Source organism: Staurois parvus, unplaced genomic scaffold, assembly GCF_062004578.1.
Source record: "Staurois parvus isolate SC_StPar_1 unplaced genomic scaffold, SC_StPar_1.0 ptg000173l, whole genome shotgun sequence".
In the NCBI taxonomy this organism is placed as follows: domain Eukaryota; kingdom Metazoa; phylum Chordata; class Amphibia; order Anura; family Ranidae; genus Staurois; species Staurois parvus.
Genome location: NW_028317969.1, coordinates 4,629,936 through 4,648,833, shown reverse-complemented (window position 1 = coordinate 4,648,833; position 18,898 = coordinate 4,629,936). Strand labels below are relative to the sequence as shown.

General features: G+C 50.0%; 1 protein-coding gene across 10 annotated transcripts in view; it reads right to left on the bottom strand.

Annotated features, from left to right (window-relative positions):
* The window catches only part of DLG2 (discs large MAGUK scaffold protein 2), a 2,035,798-nt gene that overhangs the window by 139,315 nt on the left and 1,877,585 nt on the right, over positions 1 to 18,898 (bottom strand). For all 10 annotated transcript variants that reach the window (XM_089676759.1, XM_089676760.1, XM_089676764.1 and 7 more), the window contains one exon: positions 8,649 to 8,724. In XM_089676759.1, the coding sequence (XP_089532885.1) occupies positions 8,649 to 8,724 (76 nt within the window). The remainder of the gene's footprint in view (positions 1 to 8,648; positions 8,725 to 18,898) is intronic.

Below are 18,898 nucleotides of genomic sequence, written 5' to 3'. Positions count from 1 at the left end.
CAAGGAAGATATACTTCGATGCGCTAGGATCAGAAGGCATCTGTCATACGAAGGAGCGGATATACAACTGTACCAGGATTTATCCAGCATGACCCTACAACAAAGGCGAGCTTTGAGGCCACTACTAGAGTCGCTCCGTTCCCATAATATTCTATATAGATGGAGATTTCCGTTTTGCCTTTCAGCTCGGGTTGGTGACCACACATATGACTTGCGAATTCCTGAAGATCTACCATCTTTTTGCTCGTCACTGAATATCCCATTGATCAACCTGCCTGACTGGCAGGGGTCTCTGAGAGGGCTTCCGACCCTGACCCCAGATTCAGCAGATGGTGCAATGGACTGGCAGGGCCACTCCCTTAGTAGAAGACGGACTGTCCCTTCGACTCCTCCAAGACCTCCCATTGGAGGCGTGGTGGCCGCTTCTAGCCCATCGGCCTCCCCCGCGCACAGAAAGCAACGGCACGAGCCTTAAACGGCTCCCGCTCCCCTTTCATCGGGCCACTTCTGTGTAATTTTTTTCAGCTGCCTGTGGTTCATTATATTTCTTCTGTTGTTCCCATGGCCTTCCCTAAGGAACTCAGAATGCCTCCTCTCTCACAACTTGTTTTGCGCTGGACTCCCTTCCCAGTTGACACGTCATTTGTTAGCTTTTTGGGGAATCTACGCCTCTGGACTCTGACCAGCACCCACTAAGGGAATGACGCCCTGCGGGTGTCTCCACTGTACCCCTGCCTCATTGGTTCTAGAACCTGCTGCGAGTGATAGTCGGTTGCTCCGATGTGGATTTCTTGACCCTCGGCTCGCTCTCTACTGCTGCGATTTGGCTCCCCGGATCCCCCAGCTGAACTTCTGTCCCCTCCTCACCTGGAACCCGCCCAGTGAACTGGTCGCTCAAGTATCCGCCTTAGTGGTCAGCTTCCGGATTGTCCGCCCACCTTTTGCCGCATCCTCTTCGTACCCAAGGGTCCTCATCCTGCCTCAATGTCTGACGCTCTGTTATCTTTGAAGAAGCTCCCAGCTGAACTCAGCCTCTCCCTGGCGTTCTGTGATCGGCTATGCCCAGTTGATTTCTTCAGTGCTGGCGCAAGAGGGCTGAGTATTCTATGCACTGTATTTGGGTCTGTGGAGGTGGGCGGGTGGCGGGATGGGGGGTGGGTTTGTGGTTGGGTGTGGTGGGGGGAGTTTGTGGGGTGGCTCCTGGGGTTAATGCTTCTTGCCTGTGGTTAGATGACTGAGCATCCCCTTCCCTGCTTCCTATAGGGTTATCCCGCCTGGCCTTGCCTTCTTCTCATTGGGTTATTCCTGTTTCCTGCTCTTGCTGTCAAGCGGCTTCTAGGGATCATAGCTTGGGCGGGGTCCCCTTGAGGTTCATTTCCCCTTTGCTCTAAGGATCTTAGTGGCCGTGCGGTTGTGGGGTAGGTGATGCTCGTCCCTTTTGTGATGATGGGGGCATTGATTATATTACTTATAAACACTTGCAGTATAGGGTCAGTGTTTTGTTTAGTATCGGCTTCACTGGTGCTGACCCTGGGATGTTTAGTCTGTATTTGCTAACCACTTGGGGTTCCATTGTGTTTCTCATTGTTAATGCCTTGATTTTCGTTTGTTTTGCCTCTGCTAACCCGTTGATAACTTTGTTTTTTGTTAAGGAGATGCTTGCAATACTCGTCTTGGCCCTCCACTCTCCTACATTTGTCTTCCCTCGTTTCAGGCCTTGCGACCGTCTCCACATTCTCCAACCCTTCCCTTATATGTGTGTTCTGGAGTTAACCAGACACTCGGGCTTGGACAGCGTGGGGATGGTTTTTTGACCTGATTTATACCTCTCAGAATTTATTCCTGTCCCAGCCTGCGCTTTAGTGCCCCACACATGACTTACACTTTGCCACTTCATGGAGTTGGTATGCGACCCTTCCTACGCGCGTTTTTTTCTAGAACCTCCTAAACCTTCTGTCACTACCGACCTCCTCCCGCCTCTTTACATATTTTCTCACCTGATTCCATATTTTGGCGTGACCATCGGCCGGCGGTGGCGTTTATTCTCGTTTCGGCGTCCTCCTCGTTCCCCACACAGTGGGCTCTGTGAGCTCCTACTGATCGTCTATACGGCGCGTTCCACTATATAGTTTGTTTCCATTTCTTGCTTCTCTTTCTTTTCTTTCTCTTTCCACCTCCTTCTTACTTTCTTTCCTAGCTATCTCCCCCCCCCCCCCCTTTTTTTTTTTTTTTTTTTTCTTCTCATAGGGAACAGCGGGTCTCTTCCCCAAGCCGTTTATCTTTTCCACTTTTTCTTCTTATTCTCCCCCCCCCCTTTTTTTTTTTTTTTCTTCCTTCCCTTTCCCCTCATCCCTAGTGTATTTTACTGACGGGTTACCATGTCGGCCTCCACCTCAGTCTCAGGACCATTGTCCTTGAAATGCCTTTCACTCAATGCCAAGGGCCTGAACGTGCCCGAGAAGCGTTCCATGTTGCTCTCCTACGTGCGTAAACAAAAAGCGGATGTGGTCTTCCTCCAAGAGACGCACTTTCGCCAGGATTCTATACCCAAACTTTTCCATTTCCATTTCCCTACAGTTATCCATGCTGCTAACCCTCTAGCCAAATCAAAGGGTGTTGCCATCTTACTCGCTAGACATTGTCCTTTATCGGTGTCGGACTCCCTTGTTGATCCAGAAGGCAGATATCTGTTTGTAAAGGGTTTTTGTGCTAAGCGACCTGTTACACTGGCCAATGTATATGCTCCTAACACCAAGCAGGTTTCTTTCATGCGCTCAATTACCACCGCCCTGGCTGGGTTCCAATCCGGAATGTTGATTTTAGGGGGCGACTTGAATGTCCCACTTAGCCCGCTGTTAGACTCCTCTTCAGGTAGCTCCTTTCTGCCGTTCAAGGCCCTTAAACAAATACGCACACAACTACAACATCTACAATTGCATGACTCCTGGAGAACCCTTCACCCTTCTGTGAAAGACTACACATTTTACTCTGCTCCACATAATAAATATTCCAGGATAGATTATTTCTTCCTGTCGCAATCGGATCTCCCACTCCTCCATGCTGCTTCGATAGAACCTATGGTTCTTTCCGACCATCACCCCATCACCATGACCTTGCGGTTCCCTGATGTGTTCATTCGCTCGAAATTTTGGCGCCTGGATGCTTCCCTTCTTGCAGATCCCGCTATTTTACAGGAGATACGCTCCAATCTGACAGAATATTTTTCCCTAAATTCCTCTCCTGATATTTCCCCCCTCACGCTGTGGGAAGCCCACAAGTGTGTTATCCGTGGCTTCCTCATTGCAGCGGCGACAAAGCGCAAAAGAGATAGACAAGAACATTTGAAATTCCTCACGGGCAGGATACACTCCTTGGAGAGGGCGCATAAACGGTCTCTGGCCGCGTCGACCTTATCTGAACTAACGAGTCTACGCTCACAACTTCTTACTGAACTGGGTAGGGTGGTTAAGAAACGATTCATTCTTTCACAAAAGCTGTATTATGAATTTGCTAATAAGAGTGGGAAGTTTCTCGCCAGAGCTCTCCGTGAACAAAGATCCAGCATGACGGTGCACAGAATTAGGGGTTCTGATGGCACTATGGCCACATCTAACCCTGACATTGCCACCCAATTCGAACAATTTTACACTTCCTTATATAATCTCCCTCCGGAACATCCCCCTCTGCCCACTGACAATTCCAGGGCCTCCCTGATTTCCGAGTTTCTCCGCCGTCACGGCCCGGCGGCCCTCTCGGAGGATTTGGCTGCATCGTTGGAAACAGACCTGACACTGAATGAGGTGCAGTATGCTTTGCAACGGATGAAACCGGGTAAGAGTCCGGGCCCGGACGGCTTTTCGGCGGCCTATTACAAATCTTTCCTTGACATCCTGGGTACCCCTTTCCTATCGGCATTCAACACTTTCTCTCAAGACCCTCAACCTCAAAATCGCCTTCTGGAAGCCCATATCACAGTTATTCCTAAAGGTGACAAGGATGCCACACAGGTTTCTAATTATAGACCCATCTCCCTGCTGAATGTGGACATTAAAATCTTTGCTAAAATCCTTGCCAATCGACTTCTTCCTCTGCTCCCCTCCTTGATCCATTTGGACCAAGTTGGATTTATCCCGGGTAGGGAGGCCAGGGATAATACCATTAAGGCCCTCAACCTCCAACATTGGCTCTGTAAATCTAACTTTCCCGGTTTCTTCCTTTCCCTGGATGCGGAGAAGGCCTTTGATAGGATCGCCTGGGACTATCTGCAGGAGTCTTTGGTGCAATTGGGTCTGGGTGAGAAGATGCTCAATTATATAATGACCTTGTATTCAGGCCCTACTGCGCGTGTCCGGGTCAATGGCCATTTGTCAAACTCTTTTCCTTTGGGCAACGGTACGCGTCAGGGTTGCCCCCTTTCTCCACTCGTTCGTCCTTTCCTTGGAGCCCCTTCTACGGAAGTTGCGCTCTAACCCCGACATCAAAGGAATTGCGGTCTCGGATAAGGAATATAAGCTTGCGGCTTACGCGGACGATATTCTTCTTTTCCTTGCCGAACCGCATATTACTCTGCCAAATTTACTAAAGGACTTTGCATTTTTTCGTTATTTGTCGAACTTTAAGATTAACTTTTCCAAGTCTTTCGCTCTCAACATCACCTTGCCTTCGGAAGTAGTTTCTGATTGTGAGTCGCGTTTCCCGTTTCATTGGGAAAGGGACTCACTTTCTTATTTAGGTGTACTGCTTACCCGCAACCCCGACGATTTATATGCTAAGAATTTTTTACCCACTCTTCGTTCTCTCCAAGGGGATCTGAATAAATGGCACCGTCCTTGCTTTTCGTGGTTTGGAAGAGCTGCGATAATTAAAATGAACATCCTTCCTCGCCTTCTCTACCTCTTTCAAACTCTGCCCATCCACATACCGCTTGCCTTCTTCACATCCTGTAGGAGGCTCTGTTCTCTATTCCTATGGAACCATAAACGCCCGCGCATTGCTTATTCCCAACTGATTCTGCCTAAACTTAGTGGTGGTATTCGCCTTCCTGACCTTCACCGTTACTATTTGGCGTGCCAGCTCTGCCGTGTAGTGGATTGGCATGTCCACTCTGCTTCTAAGGACTGGGTGCAACTAGAACACGCCTTCTCGTCCGCACCCCTGATTTCGATCCCTTGGCTGCCGCTGAAGCATACGCCTCAGGTCCTTCTTACTGACCCTTTGGTAGGCCCTACCCTGAAAGCCTTCCGCTATACCTGCAAATCAGCATCTATTTCTGCGTCTCCGAATTGTCTCACTTCCATCCGACTCAACCCTGACTTCCCCCCTGGAATGCACAAGAACTTTCTATCTGAACATTGGCCGCATGATCAAATTTTGGCCAAACACTTTCTCCACGAAGGCAAGATGAAATCACTCCACGAACTGCGTGACAGCTTGGGTACCCGCAATTTTCCTCTCTGGGTTTATTTGCAAATACGGCATTATCTGCTCTCGCATAAACCTTTCCGTGATTGGACCCGCCCTCTTACCCCTTTTGAGGATATTTGCTCGAAAGGAGAACCGCGTAAGCATTTGATTTCAGAAATTTACCCTCTCTTAATTGAGAATAGGGCCTATAACTCCCTGCCCTCCTGTCAGGCCTGGAATAGAGATTTGGATGATAATTTGGCGGATTCCGACTGGGCACGTGTATTCAAATATTCTCATAAATGCTCCCTTAATGTCTCGACGCAGGAAAACGGTTACAAATTGGTGTCGAGGTGGTATCGCACCCCTTCACGAATTTCTCATTTCAATCCTTCTTATCCCAATACCTGTTGGAGGTGTGGGGCTGCGGACGGATCATTTTTACACATCTGGTGGTCCTGTCCGAGCATTCAACCGTTTTGGCAAGAGGTCCATAGGATTGTAGTATCGGTGACGACCGTGCCTCTGGATCTGTCTCCGGCCCAGTTTCTCCTCCATCATTCCTCCCTTCTGGGGGGACAATATCATAGATCTTTGGCCATGCATATGGTCAACGCGGCCAGACTCTGCCTTCCCGTCCTTTGGGGCTCTTCTCACCCCCCCTCTGTTCGTGATTGGCTTGTCCGTGTGGGTAAAATGGCAGACATGGAGGAACTAATTGCGTCGGCCCTTGACACTCCCACTAAATTTTCCCACATTTGGGCCTGCTGGATCTACTTCACAACTACTCCTACGTACAGGTCTCTTATGGACCATCAGGTCTGACTTGGTCCGGCTTTCCTGCTGATGTTACTTCTTTACAGTAGTTTTTGTGATAGGCACTGAGACTCTTTTCGACAATGTATCCCTTCCCACGCGACTCTGGCGTTAGCTTAACTCCTATCCCCATGCATGAGTAACCCCAGATATTGCTGTCATTTCTCACCCCATATGTTCCCCCCCCCCCTTTTCTCTCTATTTCCCTTTCTCTCTTTTCTCCTTTCTCTTTTCTTCTCGCCTCTCGCTTTGCTATGCTACCTGGAACACTAGACATGCCATCCTTTCACTCTCCCCACTTCCATCAACGGCTCCTACCGCAACGTATGCCGGTTTTTGTAACTCTCCACCTTGCCATAAGTTTTTGTCCAATTCCTACGTTCAGATGCCATGACCACTCTTCCTATCGCTACAGCCCTGCTTGGCGAAGCACGAGCGCAGGGGATATTATATGATGCAATTGCACCCCATACTATACTATATTGGCTCCGGTTTGTTGCAAGCATAACCTTATTGTAGTCGGGTTTTGTATTATTGTATTATCATTATCTGTATTTTCTTGTTTGAGTTACTGCTGTATCGCTGTAGGTTGTGCCTGCTGTTTCGCTTAGGCACCCTGTACATGTCTTTTGTACCATTATGTTCTTTCTTAATAAAGGCTTTCTTTTTGGAAAAAAAAAAAAGTTGCAGCAAAGTCAAATCCATCCAAAGTTGCAGCAAAGTCACATCAACGTCAATACTTTCCATTTGGCAAAAAAAGAAAAAAAGATAAAAAAAAAATAAAAATAAAAAAACGCAATACATGCATTTCTGCCACATGTCTATTGAACAAAAAATGCAGTGTTGCATTTTAAAAAGTCCCAGACGCTTTCTAAAAACTCAGCAGCTGAAAAACGCATAGATGCAAACATGTCCTATAAGAAACCATGTTAAATGGACTGTAGTGCATTTCTGCAAAATGCACTAAAAAATGCATAAGTGTGAACCAGGCCTTAGATCAACTTTTCATAACCGGGAACAGCCAAAGATGTATCAAAATTTGTCCAGTCCCCGGTGAACCGGCCGAATTTCGCTCCATCTATGGCCAGGTTAAGTAATGCTTATAGGTCTGTCCCTCCCCCAGCCTGTGACTGGACAGTGGAAAGAGAAGCAGCTGACAATTAAGTGAAAGGATGCTCAACTGACTCCAAGGGGTTTATTTACTAAAGCTGGAGAGTCCAAAATCAGACTCCCTTCTGCATAGAAACCAATCAGCTTCTAACCTCAGCTTGTTCAATGAAGCTTTGGCAATAAAACCTGGAAGCTGATTGGTTTGTATGCAGAAGGGAGTCTGATTTTGGACTCTCCAGCTTTAGTAAATAAACCCCCAAGGGGTTTATTTACTAAAGCTGGAGAGTCCAAAATCAGACTCCCTTCTGCATAGAAACCAATCAGCTTCTAACCTCAGCTTGTTCAATGAAGCTTTGGCAATGAAACCTGGAAGCTGATTGGTTTGTATGCAGAAGGGAGTCTGATTTTGGACTCTCCAGCTTTAGTAAATAAACCCCCAAGAGTCCAATGTTGAGGAATGGCCTCAGTCGCCGTTCTAGCCACACCCTCTGATGCGTTTCACCCTACCCACCGGGGCTTGGTCGAGGGCGCATCAGAGGGTGTGGCCAGAACTGCGGCTGAGGCCACTCCTCAACATTGGACTCCTGGGGTGAGCTGAGCAGCGTCCATCCCTTCACTTCTATTGGCCAACACTGGAATCTCTCGGACTCATGCTCCCCGCTTCTCACTTGCCGGTGGGGTGATTCTTTTCCTTCCATCCATAGCTTGGAGTGGCGCCATAAAAGTATACTTTTCACAGCTGACTGTTAAGCTCATCATTCTGCTCTCTCCTCCTATCAGCATGTTCCTTGTTAGTAACTGAAGCAGTGCAGTACACCGGATCCTTGTGCCGCTCCTTCCCAGTCTGAGCTCTGCATCACATGAGGCTAATGCCAGGTAAAATCCAGGTAATTACACTGCTTGTATGTACAAAAATGCATTAAAGATGTATTGATGAATACAGAGCTGCAGTCATTTCTATCTTTTATATCTGCCTGGAGGTACTTGCATAGTTGAGCCTAAAGTTCTATCAAGTCAGGCGAGCTTTTTTTCCTGTTCTTAAAGTACCTGCTTTTTTTTTTTATTTATTGAATTGTTATTATTGACATTCTAATTGAATTGAATAAATTATTATTGTTTTAGGGTTTATTTATTGATTTATATGATCGAATACTGCCATTTTATGGTGTTTGACTAACATTAAGGTATTTTCCTTAAACTGCTTATTACATTTTCATCACTCTATACCATAATCATGCAGTTAGTAAAGATTTACCACTTGTACTAAAAAGCTATTTCAATACACATATTTATATAAATATATTTTGTGCTCTACTTACCCCTCTAGAATCAATGACTCCGGGCTTGGCATTAAATTTCACAGTCTTCAACCGTGCTCTCTCTCTTCTTTCGACCCTACAACAATGTATGAAATGTGTTACCGATACTCATTTAATGCACAGATGTATGTGGTACAAATTATGAACTTTAAACAATATATAAAAAAATACAAATATAATGCACTGTCAATAGAAGAATCACATCAGTCCTAGGAGTACCCCTGTCACGTAGTTTTATTATCTGGTGATCCTGGCAGCAGATCCATTAGGCCTCTTTCACACGGGCGTTCCATATGTCCGTTTTTCATCTGCCCGTTTACGGATAAAAAACGAACACCCATGTGTTTCTATGGACTTGCGGATGAACATCTTTTTACATCTGTTAATGTCCACATTCGTTAACATCCGTTTTTTTTTAACTGAAGAAAACCCTATTTTTCTTCCGCAAAAAAAAAACCGGAACAGATGAAAAGCGGATGTCAATGGATCAAAAACGAATGAAAACTGATATCAATGGATAAAAACGGATGTAAACCATCTTTTTGAAAAAAACGTGACTGAAGAAAAAACAAAAAACAAAAAACAGAACACCGTGTGAAAAGACCCTTGTTTTTCAACTTTTTGTACCAGGCCAAGCTGTTCAGCTGAAGGTGCAATCGTAAGGGTTGTAACAAACCATTTGACAGAGACGGATGAAAAGCAGATGTCAACGGACCAAAACGGACATCAATAGATAAAAGACGGATGTAAACAGATCAAAACGGATGAAAAAACAGATGTAAATTCATCCGTCTTTTCTTTGAAAAAACGTGACTGAACTGAAGAAGAAAAACGGAACGCCTGTGTGAAAGGACCCTTATTTTTCTACTTTTTGAACAAGGCCAAGCTGTCCAGCTGAAGCTGCAAACATATGTGTTATAACAAACCATTTGACAGTGAAGGACGAAAAGCGGATATCAACGGACCAAAAATTTATGAAAACGGACATTAACCACTTCCAGTCCGGACACTTTTACCTTCTTCCTGTCCAGGCCAATTTTCAGCTTTCAGCGCTATCACACTTTGAATGACAATTGCCCGGTCATGCAACACTGTACCCATATGAATTTTTTAGCATTTTTTTGAGACAGATAAAGCTTTATTTTGGTGGTATTTATTCACCACTGGCATTTTTATTTTTTTTTGCCATGTAAATTAAAAAGTCCAAAAATTTAAAAAAAAAAAGTGTTTTTCTTATAACATTTTGCAAATAAATAGTATTTCATCATAAATCTTGGCCAAAATGTATTCCATTATATTTTTAGTAAAAAAAAAAAAAATAATAATAACCCAAACTAGTTTATAACCAAAAATTATAATTAGAGATGAGCGAAGTATTCAAAAATTCGATTCGACTGATTCGGCGAATTCGTGGACAATATTCGATTCGAGTCGAATATATTCGCTGTGAATTTAACTTAAAAAAGGGTGTTTCTAGGCTTCAGAGAGACTTAATATTAGTGCAGAACACTGTACCTTTAATTTAAATGCCCTTGGAGTCTGCTGGGGAAGAGAAATAATACTGTCAGTCAGTATGACATGCAGATGAGTGCCGTCGATCTTAGAATCACCGCACACTTCACTCATTTGGCCAGTCACGGGGCCAAAACCAGTGTTTGGAGCCACAGTGTGGCGGTGGAGGCAGCAGCAATGGGAGGCCATACAGCAACCTATGACAAAATGGAAACCAGCAGGAGTGTGAGGAGACCTCAAAGTGGCACATGGCAGAGTGGGAGCAATGGGAGGCGGTACAGGGACCCATGTCACACTGTGGACCCAGCAGCAGCGTGACGAGGCGGTACGGGGGCCCATGGCAGATTTGGGGCCTGGCAGCACCTATGGGAGGCCTGTAATCTGCCAGCAACCTATGACAAAATGGAAACCAGAAGGAGTGTGAGGAGACCTGAAAGTGGCACATGGCAGAGTGGGAGCAATGGGAGGCGGTACAGGGACCCATGTCACTGTGGACCCAGCAGCAGCGTGACCAGGCGGTACGGGGGCCCATGGCAGATTACAGGCCTGGCAGCAGCAATGGGAGGCCCGTAATCTGCCAGCACCCTATGACAAAAAATGGAACACACCAGCAGTGTGTGAGGAGACCTGAAAGTGGCACATGGCAGAGTGTGGCGATGGAGACAGCAGCAATGGGAGGCCGTACAGGGACCCATGAGAGACTCTGGACCTGGCAGCAGCATGAGGAGGCGGTATAGGGGCCCATGGCAGATTAGGGGCCTGGCAGCAGCTATGGGAGGCCCGTAATCTGCCAGCACCCTATGTCAAAAAATTCAACACACCAGCAGTGTGAGGAGACCTGAAAGTGGCACATGTTTGGGGCATGATTCATGGCGGATTTAGTCAGTTGTGTCAGGAACTGGTGGTTTGAAATCCAGACTAATCCACGCCTGATTCATTTTCACAAACGTGAGTCTCTCCACACTTTGGGTGGACAGTCGTGTCCTCCGCGGAGTTGCAATACCTCCTGCCGCACTAAACACGCGCTCCAATGCCACGCTACTAGCCGGGCATGACAGCCTTTCAAGGGCAAATTCATCTAGTTGGGGCCAAAGGTCAAGTTTCGTTGCCCAGTAGTCAAGGGGATTGTCTACCTCGGTTGGCAGGGTGCTGTCCAAGTAGGCCTAAGCCTGTTGTTTGAGGTCCTGCTCCAGGTCCACCTGATGCTGCTGCTGCTGCTGCTGCTGCTGCGGCTGGTTAGTAGTTTCCTCACTGCGCTGGTGAAGAAAGCTACTCATCATCGACTGCAGACTGAGGCAGCCGCTGCTGGTGGAGCTGCCACTGCTCCTACCACCCCACCCCTCCCCTGCTGCCATGGCAGCGGAACGCGAGCGCACAGGGCCCACAGTGTCTGAGGATGGACGTTGGCGCAGACAGGCAGAGACCAGCTGACTACATAGGTGGTTTTTATAGTACGTTATTTTGGCCTCCCTCTCAGCAGGTGTGAAAAAGGCCACCATTTTGGAACGGTAGCGAGGGTCCAACAAGGTGGACAGCCAAAAGTCATCCCTCTGTCTGATGGTTATTATTCGGCTGTCGCTAGGCAAGCAACCGAGCATGCTATGGGCCATTTGTGCCAAGGAATGCGAGGGACTCCCTGCCTCCATCTCCACAGCATACTGCCACGGTGCGTCTGGGTCCTCTGTCTCCTCCTCCTCCTCCTCCTCTACCAGATGCTCCTGCTCCTCCACTCCTGTCCGCTGAGTGGAAAAACCACCCATTTCACTCAATAATTCCTGAGCACCAATGTCCTCCTCTACCTCCTCCTCTTCTTCCTGTCCTGCCCCCACAGGGGTCATGTGGCGTTGAGATCTGTGCGCCACGTCTACCGCACCCTGACCAGCCATTGTTAACAGCATTTGTTCCAGGACGTGCAACAGAGGAATGACGTCGTTCATCCCATAGTCCTGCCGACTCACGAATAGCGTGGCCTCCTCAAAGGGCCTGAGCAAGCGCAGGTGTCACGCATGAGCTGCCAATGGCTGACATCTAAGTTACACAGGGAATACCTTTATCCGCTTTTAACATCAGGAAATCTGTGATGGCCTTTTGCTGTTCGTAAAGGCGGTCTAACATATGTAGGGTTGAATTCCACCTTGTTGCAACGTCACAGCATGAGGAGTCGGTACGGGGGCCCATGGCAGATTACGGGCCTGGCAGCAGCAATGGGAGGCCCGTAATCTGCCAGCACCCTATGTCAAAAAATTCAACACACCAGCAGTGTGAGGAGACCTGAAAGTGGCACATGGCAGAGTGTGGCGATGGAGACAGCAGCAATGGGAGGCCGTACAGGGACCCATGACAGACTCTGGACTTGGCAGCAGCATGAGGAGGCGGTATATAGGGACCCATGGCAGATTAGGGGCCTGGCAGCAGCTATGGGAGGCCCGTAATCTGCCAGCACCCTATGTCAAAAAATTCAACACACCAGCAGTGTGAGGAGACCTGAAAGTGGCACATGGCAGAGTGTGGCGATGGAGACAGCAGCAATGGGAGGCCGTACAGGGACCCATGACAGACTCTGGACTTGGCAGCAGCATGAGGAGGCGGTATATAGGGGCCCATGGCAGATTAGGGGCCTGGCAGCAGCTATGGGAGGCCCGTAATCTGCCAGCACCATATGTCAAAAAATTGAACACACCAGCAGTGTGAGGAGACCTGAAAGCGGCACACGGCAGAGTGTGGCGATGGAGACAGCAGCAATGGGAGGCCGTACAGGGACCCATGACAGACTCTGGACTTGGCAGCAGCATGAGGAGGCGGTATATAGGGGCCCATGGCAGATTAGGGGCCTGGCAGCAGCTATGGGAGGCCCGTAATCTGCCAGCACCCTATGTCAAAAAATTCAACACACCAGCAGTGTGAGGAGACCTGAAAGTGGCACATGGCAGAGTGTGGCGATGGAGACAGCAGCAATGGGAGGCCGTACAGGGACCCATGACAGACTCTGGACTTGGCAGCAGCATGAGGAGGCGGTATAGGGGCCCATGGCAGATTAGGGGCCTGGCAGCAGCTATAGGAGGCCCGTAATCTGCCAGCACCCTATGTCAAAAAATTCAACACACCAGCAGTGTGAGGAGACCTGAAAGTGGCACATGGCAGAGTGTGGCAATGGAGACAGCAGCAATGGGAGGCCGTACAGGGACCCATGACAGACTCTGGACTTGGCAGCAGCATGAGGAGGAGGTATAAGGGCCCATGGCAGATTAGGGGCCTGGCAGCAGCTATGGGAGGCCCGTAATCTGCCAGCACCCTATGTCAAAAAATTCAACACACCAGCAGTGTGAGGAGACCTGAAAGTGGCACATGGCAGAGTGTGGCGATAGAGACAGCAGCAATGGGAGGCCGTACAGGGACCCATGACAGACTCTGGACCTGGCAGCAGCATGAGGAGGCGGTATATAGGGGCCCATGGCAGATTAGGGGCCTGGCAGCAGCTATGGGAGGCCCGTAATCTGCCAGCACCCTATGTCAAAAATCTCAACACACCAGCAGTGTGTGAGGAGACCTGAAAGTGGCACATGGCAGAGTGTGGCGATGGAGACAGCAGCAATGGGAGGCCGTACAGGGACCCATGAGAGACTCTGGACCTGGCAGCAGCATGAGGAGGCGGTATATAGGGGCCTATGGCAGATTAGGGGCCTGGCAGCAGCTATAGGAGGCCAGTAATCTGCCAGCACCCTATGTCAAAAAATTCAACACACCAGCAGTGTGAGGAGACCTGAAAGTGGCACATGGCAGAGTGTGGCGATGGAGACAGCAGCAATGGGAGGCCGTACAGGGACCCATGACAGACTCTGGACTTGGCAGCAGCATGAGGAGGCGGTATATAGGGGCCCATGGCAGATTAGGGGCCTGGCAGCAGCTATGGGAGGCCCGTAATCTGCAAGCACCCTATGTCAAAAAATTGAACACACCAGCAGTGTGAGGAGACCTGAAAGTGGCACATGGCAGAGTGTGGCGATGCAGACAGCAGCAATGGGAGGCCGTACAGGGACCCATGACAGACTCTGGACTTGGCAGCAGCATGAGGAGGCGGTATAGGGGCCCATGGCAGATTAGGGGCCTGGCAGCAGCTATGGGAGGCCCGTAATCTGCCAGCACCCTATGTCAAAAAATTCAACACACCAGCAGTGTGAGGAGACCTGAAAGTGGCACATGGCAGAGTGTGGCGATGGAGACAGCAGCAATGGGAGGCCGTACAGGGACCCATGACAGACTCTGGACTTGGCAGCAGCATGAGGAGGCGGTATATAGGGGCCCATGGCAGATTAGGGGCCTGGCAGCAGCTATGGGAGGCCCGTAATCTGCAAGCACCCTATGTCAAAAAATTGAACACACCAGCAGTGTGAGGAGACCTGAAAGTGGCACATGGCAGAGTGTGGCGATGGAGACAGCAGCAATGGGAGGCCGTACAGGGACCCATGACAGACTCTGGACTTGGCAGCAGCATGAGGAGGCGGTATATAGGGGCCCATGGCAGATTAGGGGCCTGGCAGCAGCTATGGGAGGCCCGTAATCTGCCAGCACCCTATGTCAAAAAATTCAACACACCAGCAGTGTGAGGAGACCTGAAAGTGGCACATGGCATAAGAGACTCTGGACCTGGCAGCAGCATGAGGAGGCGGTATAGGGTCCCATGGCAGATTAGGGGCCTGGCAGCAGCTATGGGAGGCCCGTAATCTGCCAGCACCCTATGACAAAAAATGGAACACACCAGTAGTGTGTGAGGAGACCTGAAAGTGGCACATGTTTGAGGCATGATTCATGGCGGATTTAGTCAGTTGTGTCAGGAACTGGTGGTTTGAAATCCAGACTAATCCACGCCTGATTCATTTTCACAAACGTGAGTCTCTCCACACTTTGGGTGGACAGTCGTGTCCTCCGTGGAGTTACAATACCTCCTGCCGCACTAAACACGCGCTCCGATGCCACGCTACTGGCCGGGCATGACAGCCTTTCAAGGGCAAATTCAGCTAGTTGGGGCCAAAGGTCAAGTTTCGTTGCCCAGTAGTCAAGGGGATTGTCTACCTCGGTTGGCAGGGTGCTGTCCAAGTAGGCCCAAGCCTGTTGTTTGAGGTCCTGCTCCAGGTCCACCTGATGCTGCTGCTGCTGCTGCTGCTGCTGCTGCTGCTGCGGCTGGTTAGTAGTTTCCTCACTGCGCTGGTGAAGAAAGCTACTCATCATCGACTGCAGACTGAGGCAGCCGCTGCTGGTGGAGCTGCCACTGCTCCTACCACCCCACCCCTCCTGCCATGGCAGCGGAACGCGAGCGCACAGGGCCCACAGTGTCTGAGGATGGACGTTGGCGCACAAAGGCAGAGACCAACTGACTACATAGGTGGTTTTTATAGTATGTTATTTTGGCCTCCCTCTCAGCAGGTGTGAAAAAGGCCACCATTTTTGAACGGTAGCGAGGGTCCAACAAGGTGGACAGCCAAAAGTCATCCCTCTGTCTGATGGTTATTATTCGGCTGTCGCTACGCAAGCAACCGAGCATGCTATGGGCCATTTGTGCCAAGGAATGCAAGGGACTCCCTGCCTCCATCTCCACAGCATACTGCCACGGTGCGTCTGGGTCCTCTGTCTCCTCCTCCTCCTCCTCTACCAGATGCTCCTGCTCCTCCACTCCTGTCCGCTGAGTGGAAAAACCACCCATTTCACTCAATAATTCCTGAGCACAAATGTCCTCCTCTACCTCCTCCTCTTCTTCCTGTCCTGCCCCCACAGGGGTCATGTGGCGTTGAGATCTGTGCGCCACGTCTACCGCACCCTGACCAGCCATTGTTAACAGCATTTGTTCCAGGACGTGCAACAGAGGAATGACGTCGTTCATCCCATAGTCCTGCCGACTCACGAATAGCGTGGCCTCCTCAAAGGGCCTGAGCAAGCGGCAGGTGTCACGCATGAGCTGCCAATGGCTGACATCGAAGTTACACAGGGGAGTACCTTTATCCGCTTGTAACATCAGGAAATCGGTGATGGCCTTTCGCTGCTCGTAAAGGCGGTCTAACATGTGTAGGGTTGAATTCCACCTTGTTGCAACGTCGCAGATCAGGCGATGATGTGGAATTCCGTTCTGCCGCTGCAGCTCAATGAGGGTGTGCTTTGCGGTGTAGGAATGGCTGAAATGCATGCAAAGTTTACGGTGACATTTTAAGGATGTCTTGCAGTGGGATGGTGGATTTTAGGAACCGCTTGACAACCAGATTGAACACGTGAGCCATGCATGGCGCATGGCACAACCTTCCTTGACGCAGAACAGACACCATGTTCTTTCCGTTGTCGGTCAACATGGTTCCGATTTTCAGTTTGCGCGGAGACAGCCATCTGTCGATTTCTCTGTTCATTACACTGAGAAGTTCCTCCCCTGTGTGACTACGTTCGCCAAGGCATACCAGGTGCAGAACAGCGTGACACCGTTGCGCCCTGCACATGTGATATGCCGGTCGGGTAATGGGACTTGGCACGGGGGTGGCGGCTGAGGACACGGCGGAAGAAGAGGTGGTAGAGGCGGACATCTTTTGTGGACCAAGGACGTGCAAACGTGGAGGCAAGAGCGGCGTGACCTGTCCAAGTTGCTGGTGCGGCTGTGACGGCACCACGTTCACCCAGTGGGCCGTAAATGACATGTACTGTCCCTGACCGTAGTTACAGCTCCACACGTCGGCGCTGCCGTGCACTTTGGCAGAGACCGACATGCTCAAAGACTGGCCCACCATGTCTTCTACATGTGAATGCAGGGCTGGCACTGCCTTTTTGGCGAAGAAATGACAGCTTGGCACTCTCCGACGCGGCGCGGCACAAGCCATCATTTCTCGGAAAGGTGCTGAGTCCACCACTTGGAAAGGGAGGGACTGCAGCACCAGCAACTTGGACAGGAGGACGTTCAGCTTTTGCACCGTCGGGTGCGTGCTCGCAAACTGTTGTCTCTTGGAAACGGATTCCAAGAAAGACTGCTGACGGAATCTGTGAAGAGGAGTAGCAGGAGAAGGAGCATCTGAACGAGCGGAAGATGCCAACGAGCGACAACTCCCCTCAGCAGAGGTGTTGGAGCCTTGACTGGCTGATGGAGGGCGATTGACGTCGGGTGACGGAGCAAGTAACGGAGCGGGTGATGGAGCGGGGGCTGGGGCGGGCAGAACCGCCGTATCTTTATCACGGTTTTCCCAGGCCACCAAATGGCGACGCTGCATATGCTGCCGCAACGCTGTAGTCCCAACATGGGCCCCCTGGCCACGCTTGACTTTCTGGCCACATAGTCGACATATGGCTACGTTTACTTCCTCGGGCGGCTTGACGAAAAATTGCCACACCGCCGAGTAGGAAACTTTGCCCCCGATACTCCTTACTGGCTGACTGCTGCTTCCTCCGTGCACACCGGCACCACTACTGGCCGTGGTGGTAGGCTGCAGTGGAGCTGGTGCTCTACTCCGTGGCCGTTTGGCTCCACTGACACTGCTGCGTCCCTGCTGCCTCCTGGGCAACCCACCGACTGTTTTGCTCGCTGCCAAGCTGCCACCCTCTTCTCCTGATGATGCGGAAGAAATTGCCTGATGACGACGAGGCTGCCAAGTGCGATCAACCTCCTCATCATCAAGTAGGGTCTCCGCCTCACTACTAGCCCCCTCGGCTGCGTCTGGGTCAGGAGACAGACCTGTCTCTAGACCGGCTACCGAGCCACTCTCCTCGCCACTACTTCTTCGCCTGGCTGCTGAAAAGGCGGATGTCTCCCCCCGTTCCTGACCGCCCTCTGTTAGCTCTTCCTCACTGTACAGTGGGGCTGAGCCCACAGCATGCGATACTTCGCTTGGTGAGGGAACACCAAAGGACAGGGGCAGGTAGAGGACACGTGATTTCAGTGGGCTTGGTCCCGGGCCATGCCAACTAACGGTTGTGTCTGACGTACCCACCGACCGTTGGCTGTAGGTGTCAGAGGTGACCTGGGAAGAGGAAGACGACCGAGCCAACCAATCGATGACGGCAGGGTTGTCGGTGGAGACACGACCGCTGGATGACACCGGGAGCACTGGCCTCTGGCTGCGAATAGTGCTGCCTCGACCCCTTCCTCTGCTGCCACGTCTGCTCGCTCCTAAAACATTGCCTCCTCTGCCACTCCTCTGCATGTTGTCTGACATACTCTTTAATTCAACGATTCTGTGTCCCTGAGTAACAATTCTGTGTCCCTGAGTAACAATTCTGTGTCTGTCCCTGAGTAACAATTCTGTGGCCCTAAGTAACGGTTCTGTGGCCCTCAGTAACAATTCTGTGTCCCTGAGTAACAATTCTGTGGCCCTAAGTAACAATTCTGTGTCCCTGAGTAACAATTCTGTGGCCCTAAGTAACAATTCTGTGTCCCTGAGTAACAATTCTGTGTCCCTAAGTAACAATTCTGTGTCCCTGAGTAACAATTCTGTGGCCCTAAGTAACGGTTCTGTGGCCCTCAGTAACAATTCTGTGTCCCTGAGTAACAATTCTGTGTCTGTCCGAGTAACAATTCTGTGGCCCTAAGTAACAGTTCTGTGGCCCTCAGTAACAATTCTGTGTCCCTGAGTAACAATTCTGTGGCCCTAAGTAACGGTTCTGTGGCCCTCAGTAACAATTCTGTGTCCCTCAGTAACAATTCTGTGTCTGTCCCTGAGTAACAATTCTGTGGCCCTAAGTAACAATTCTGTGTCCCTCAGTAACAATTCTGTGTC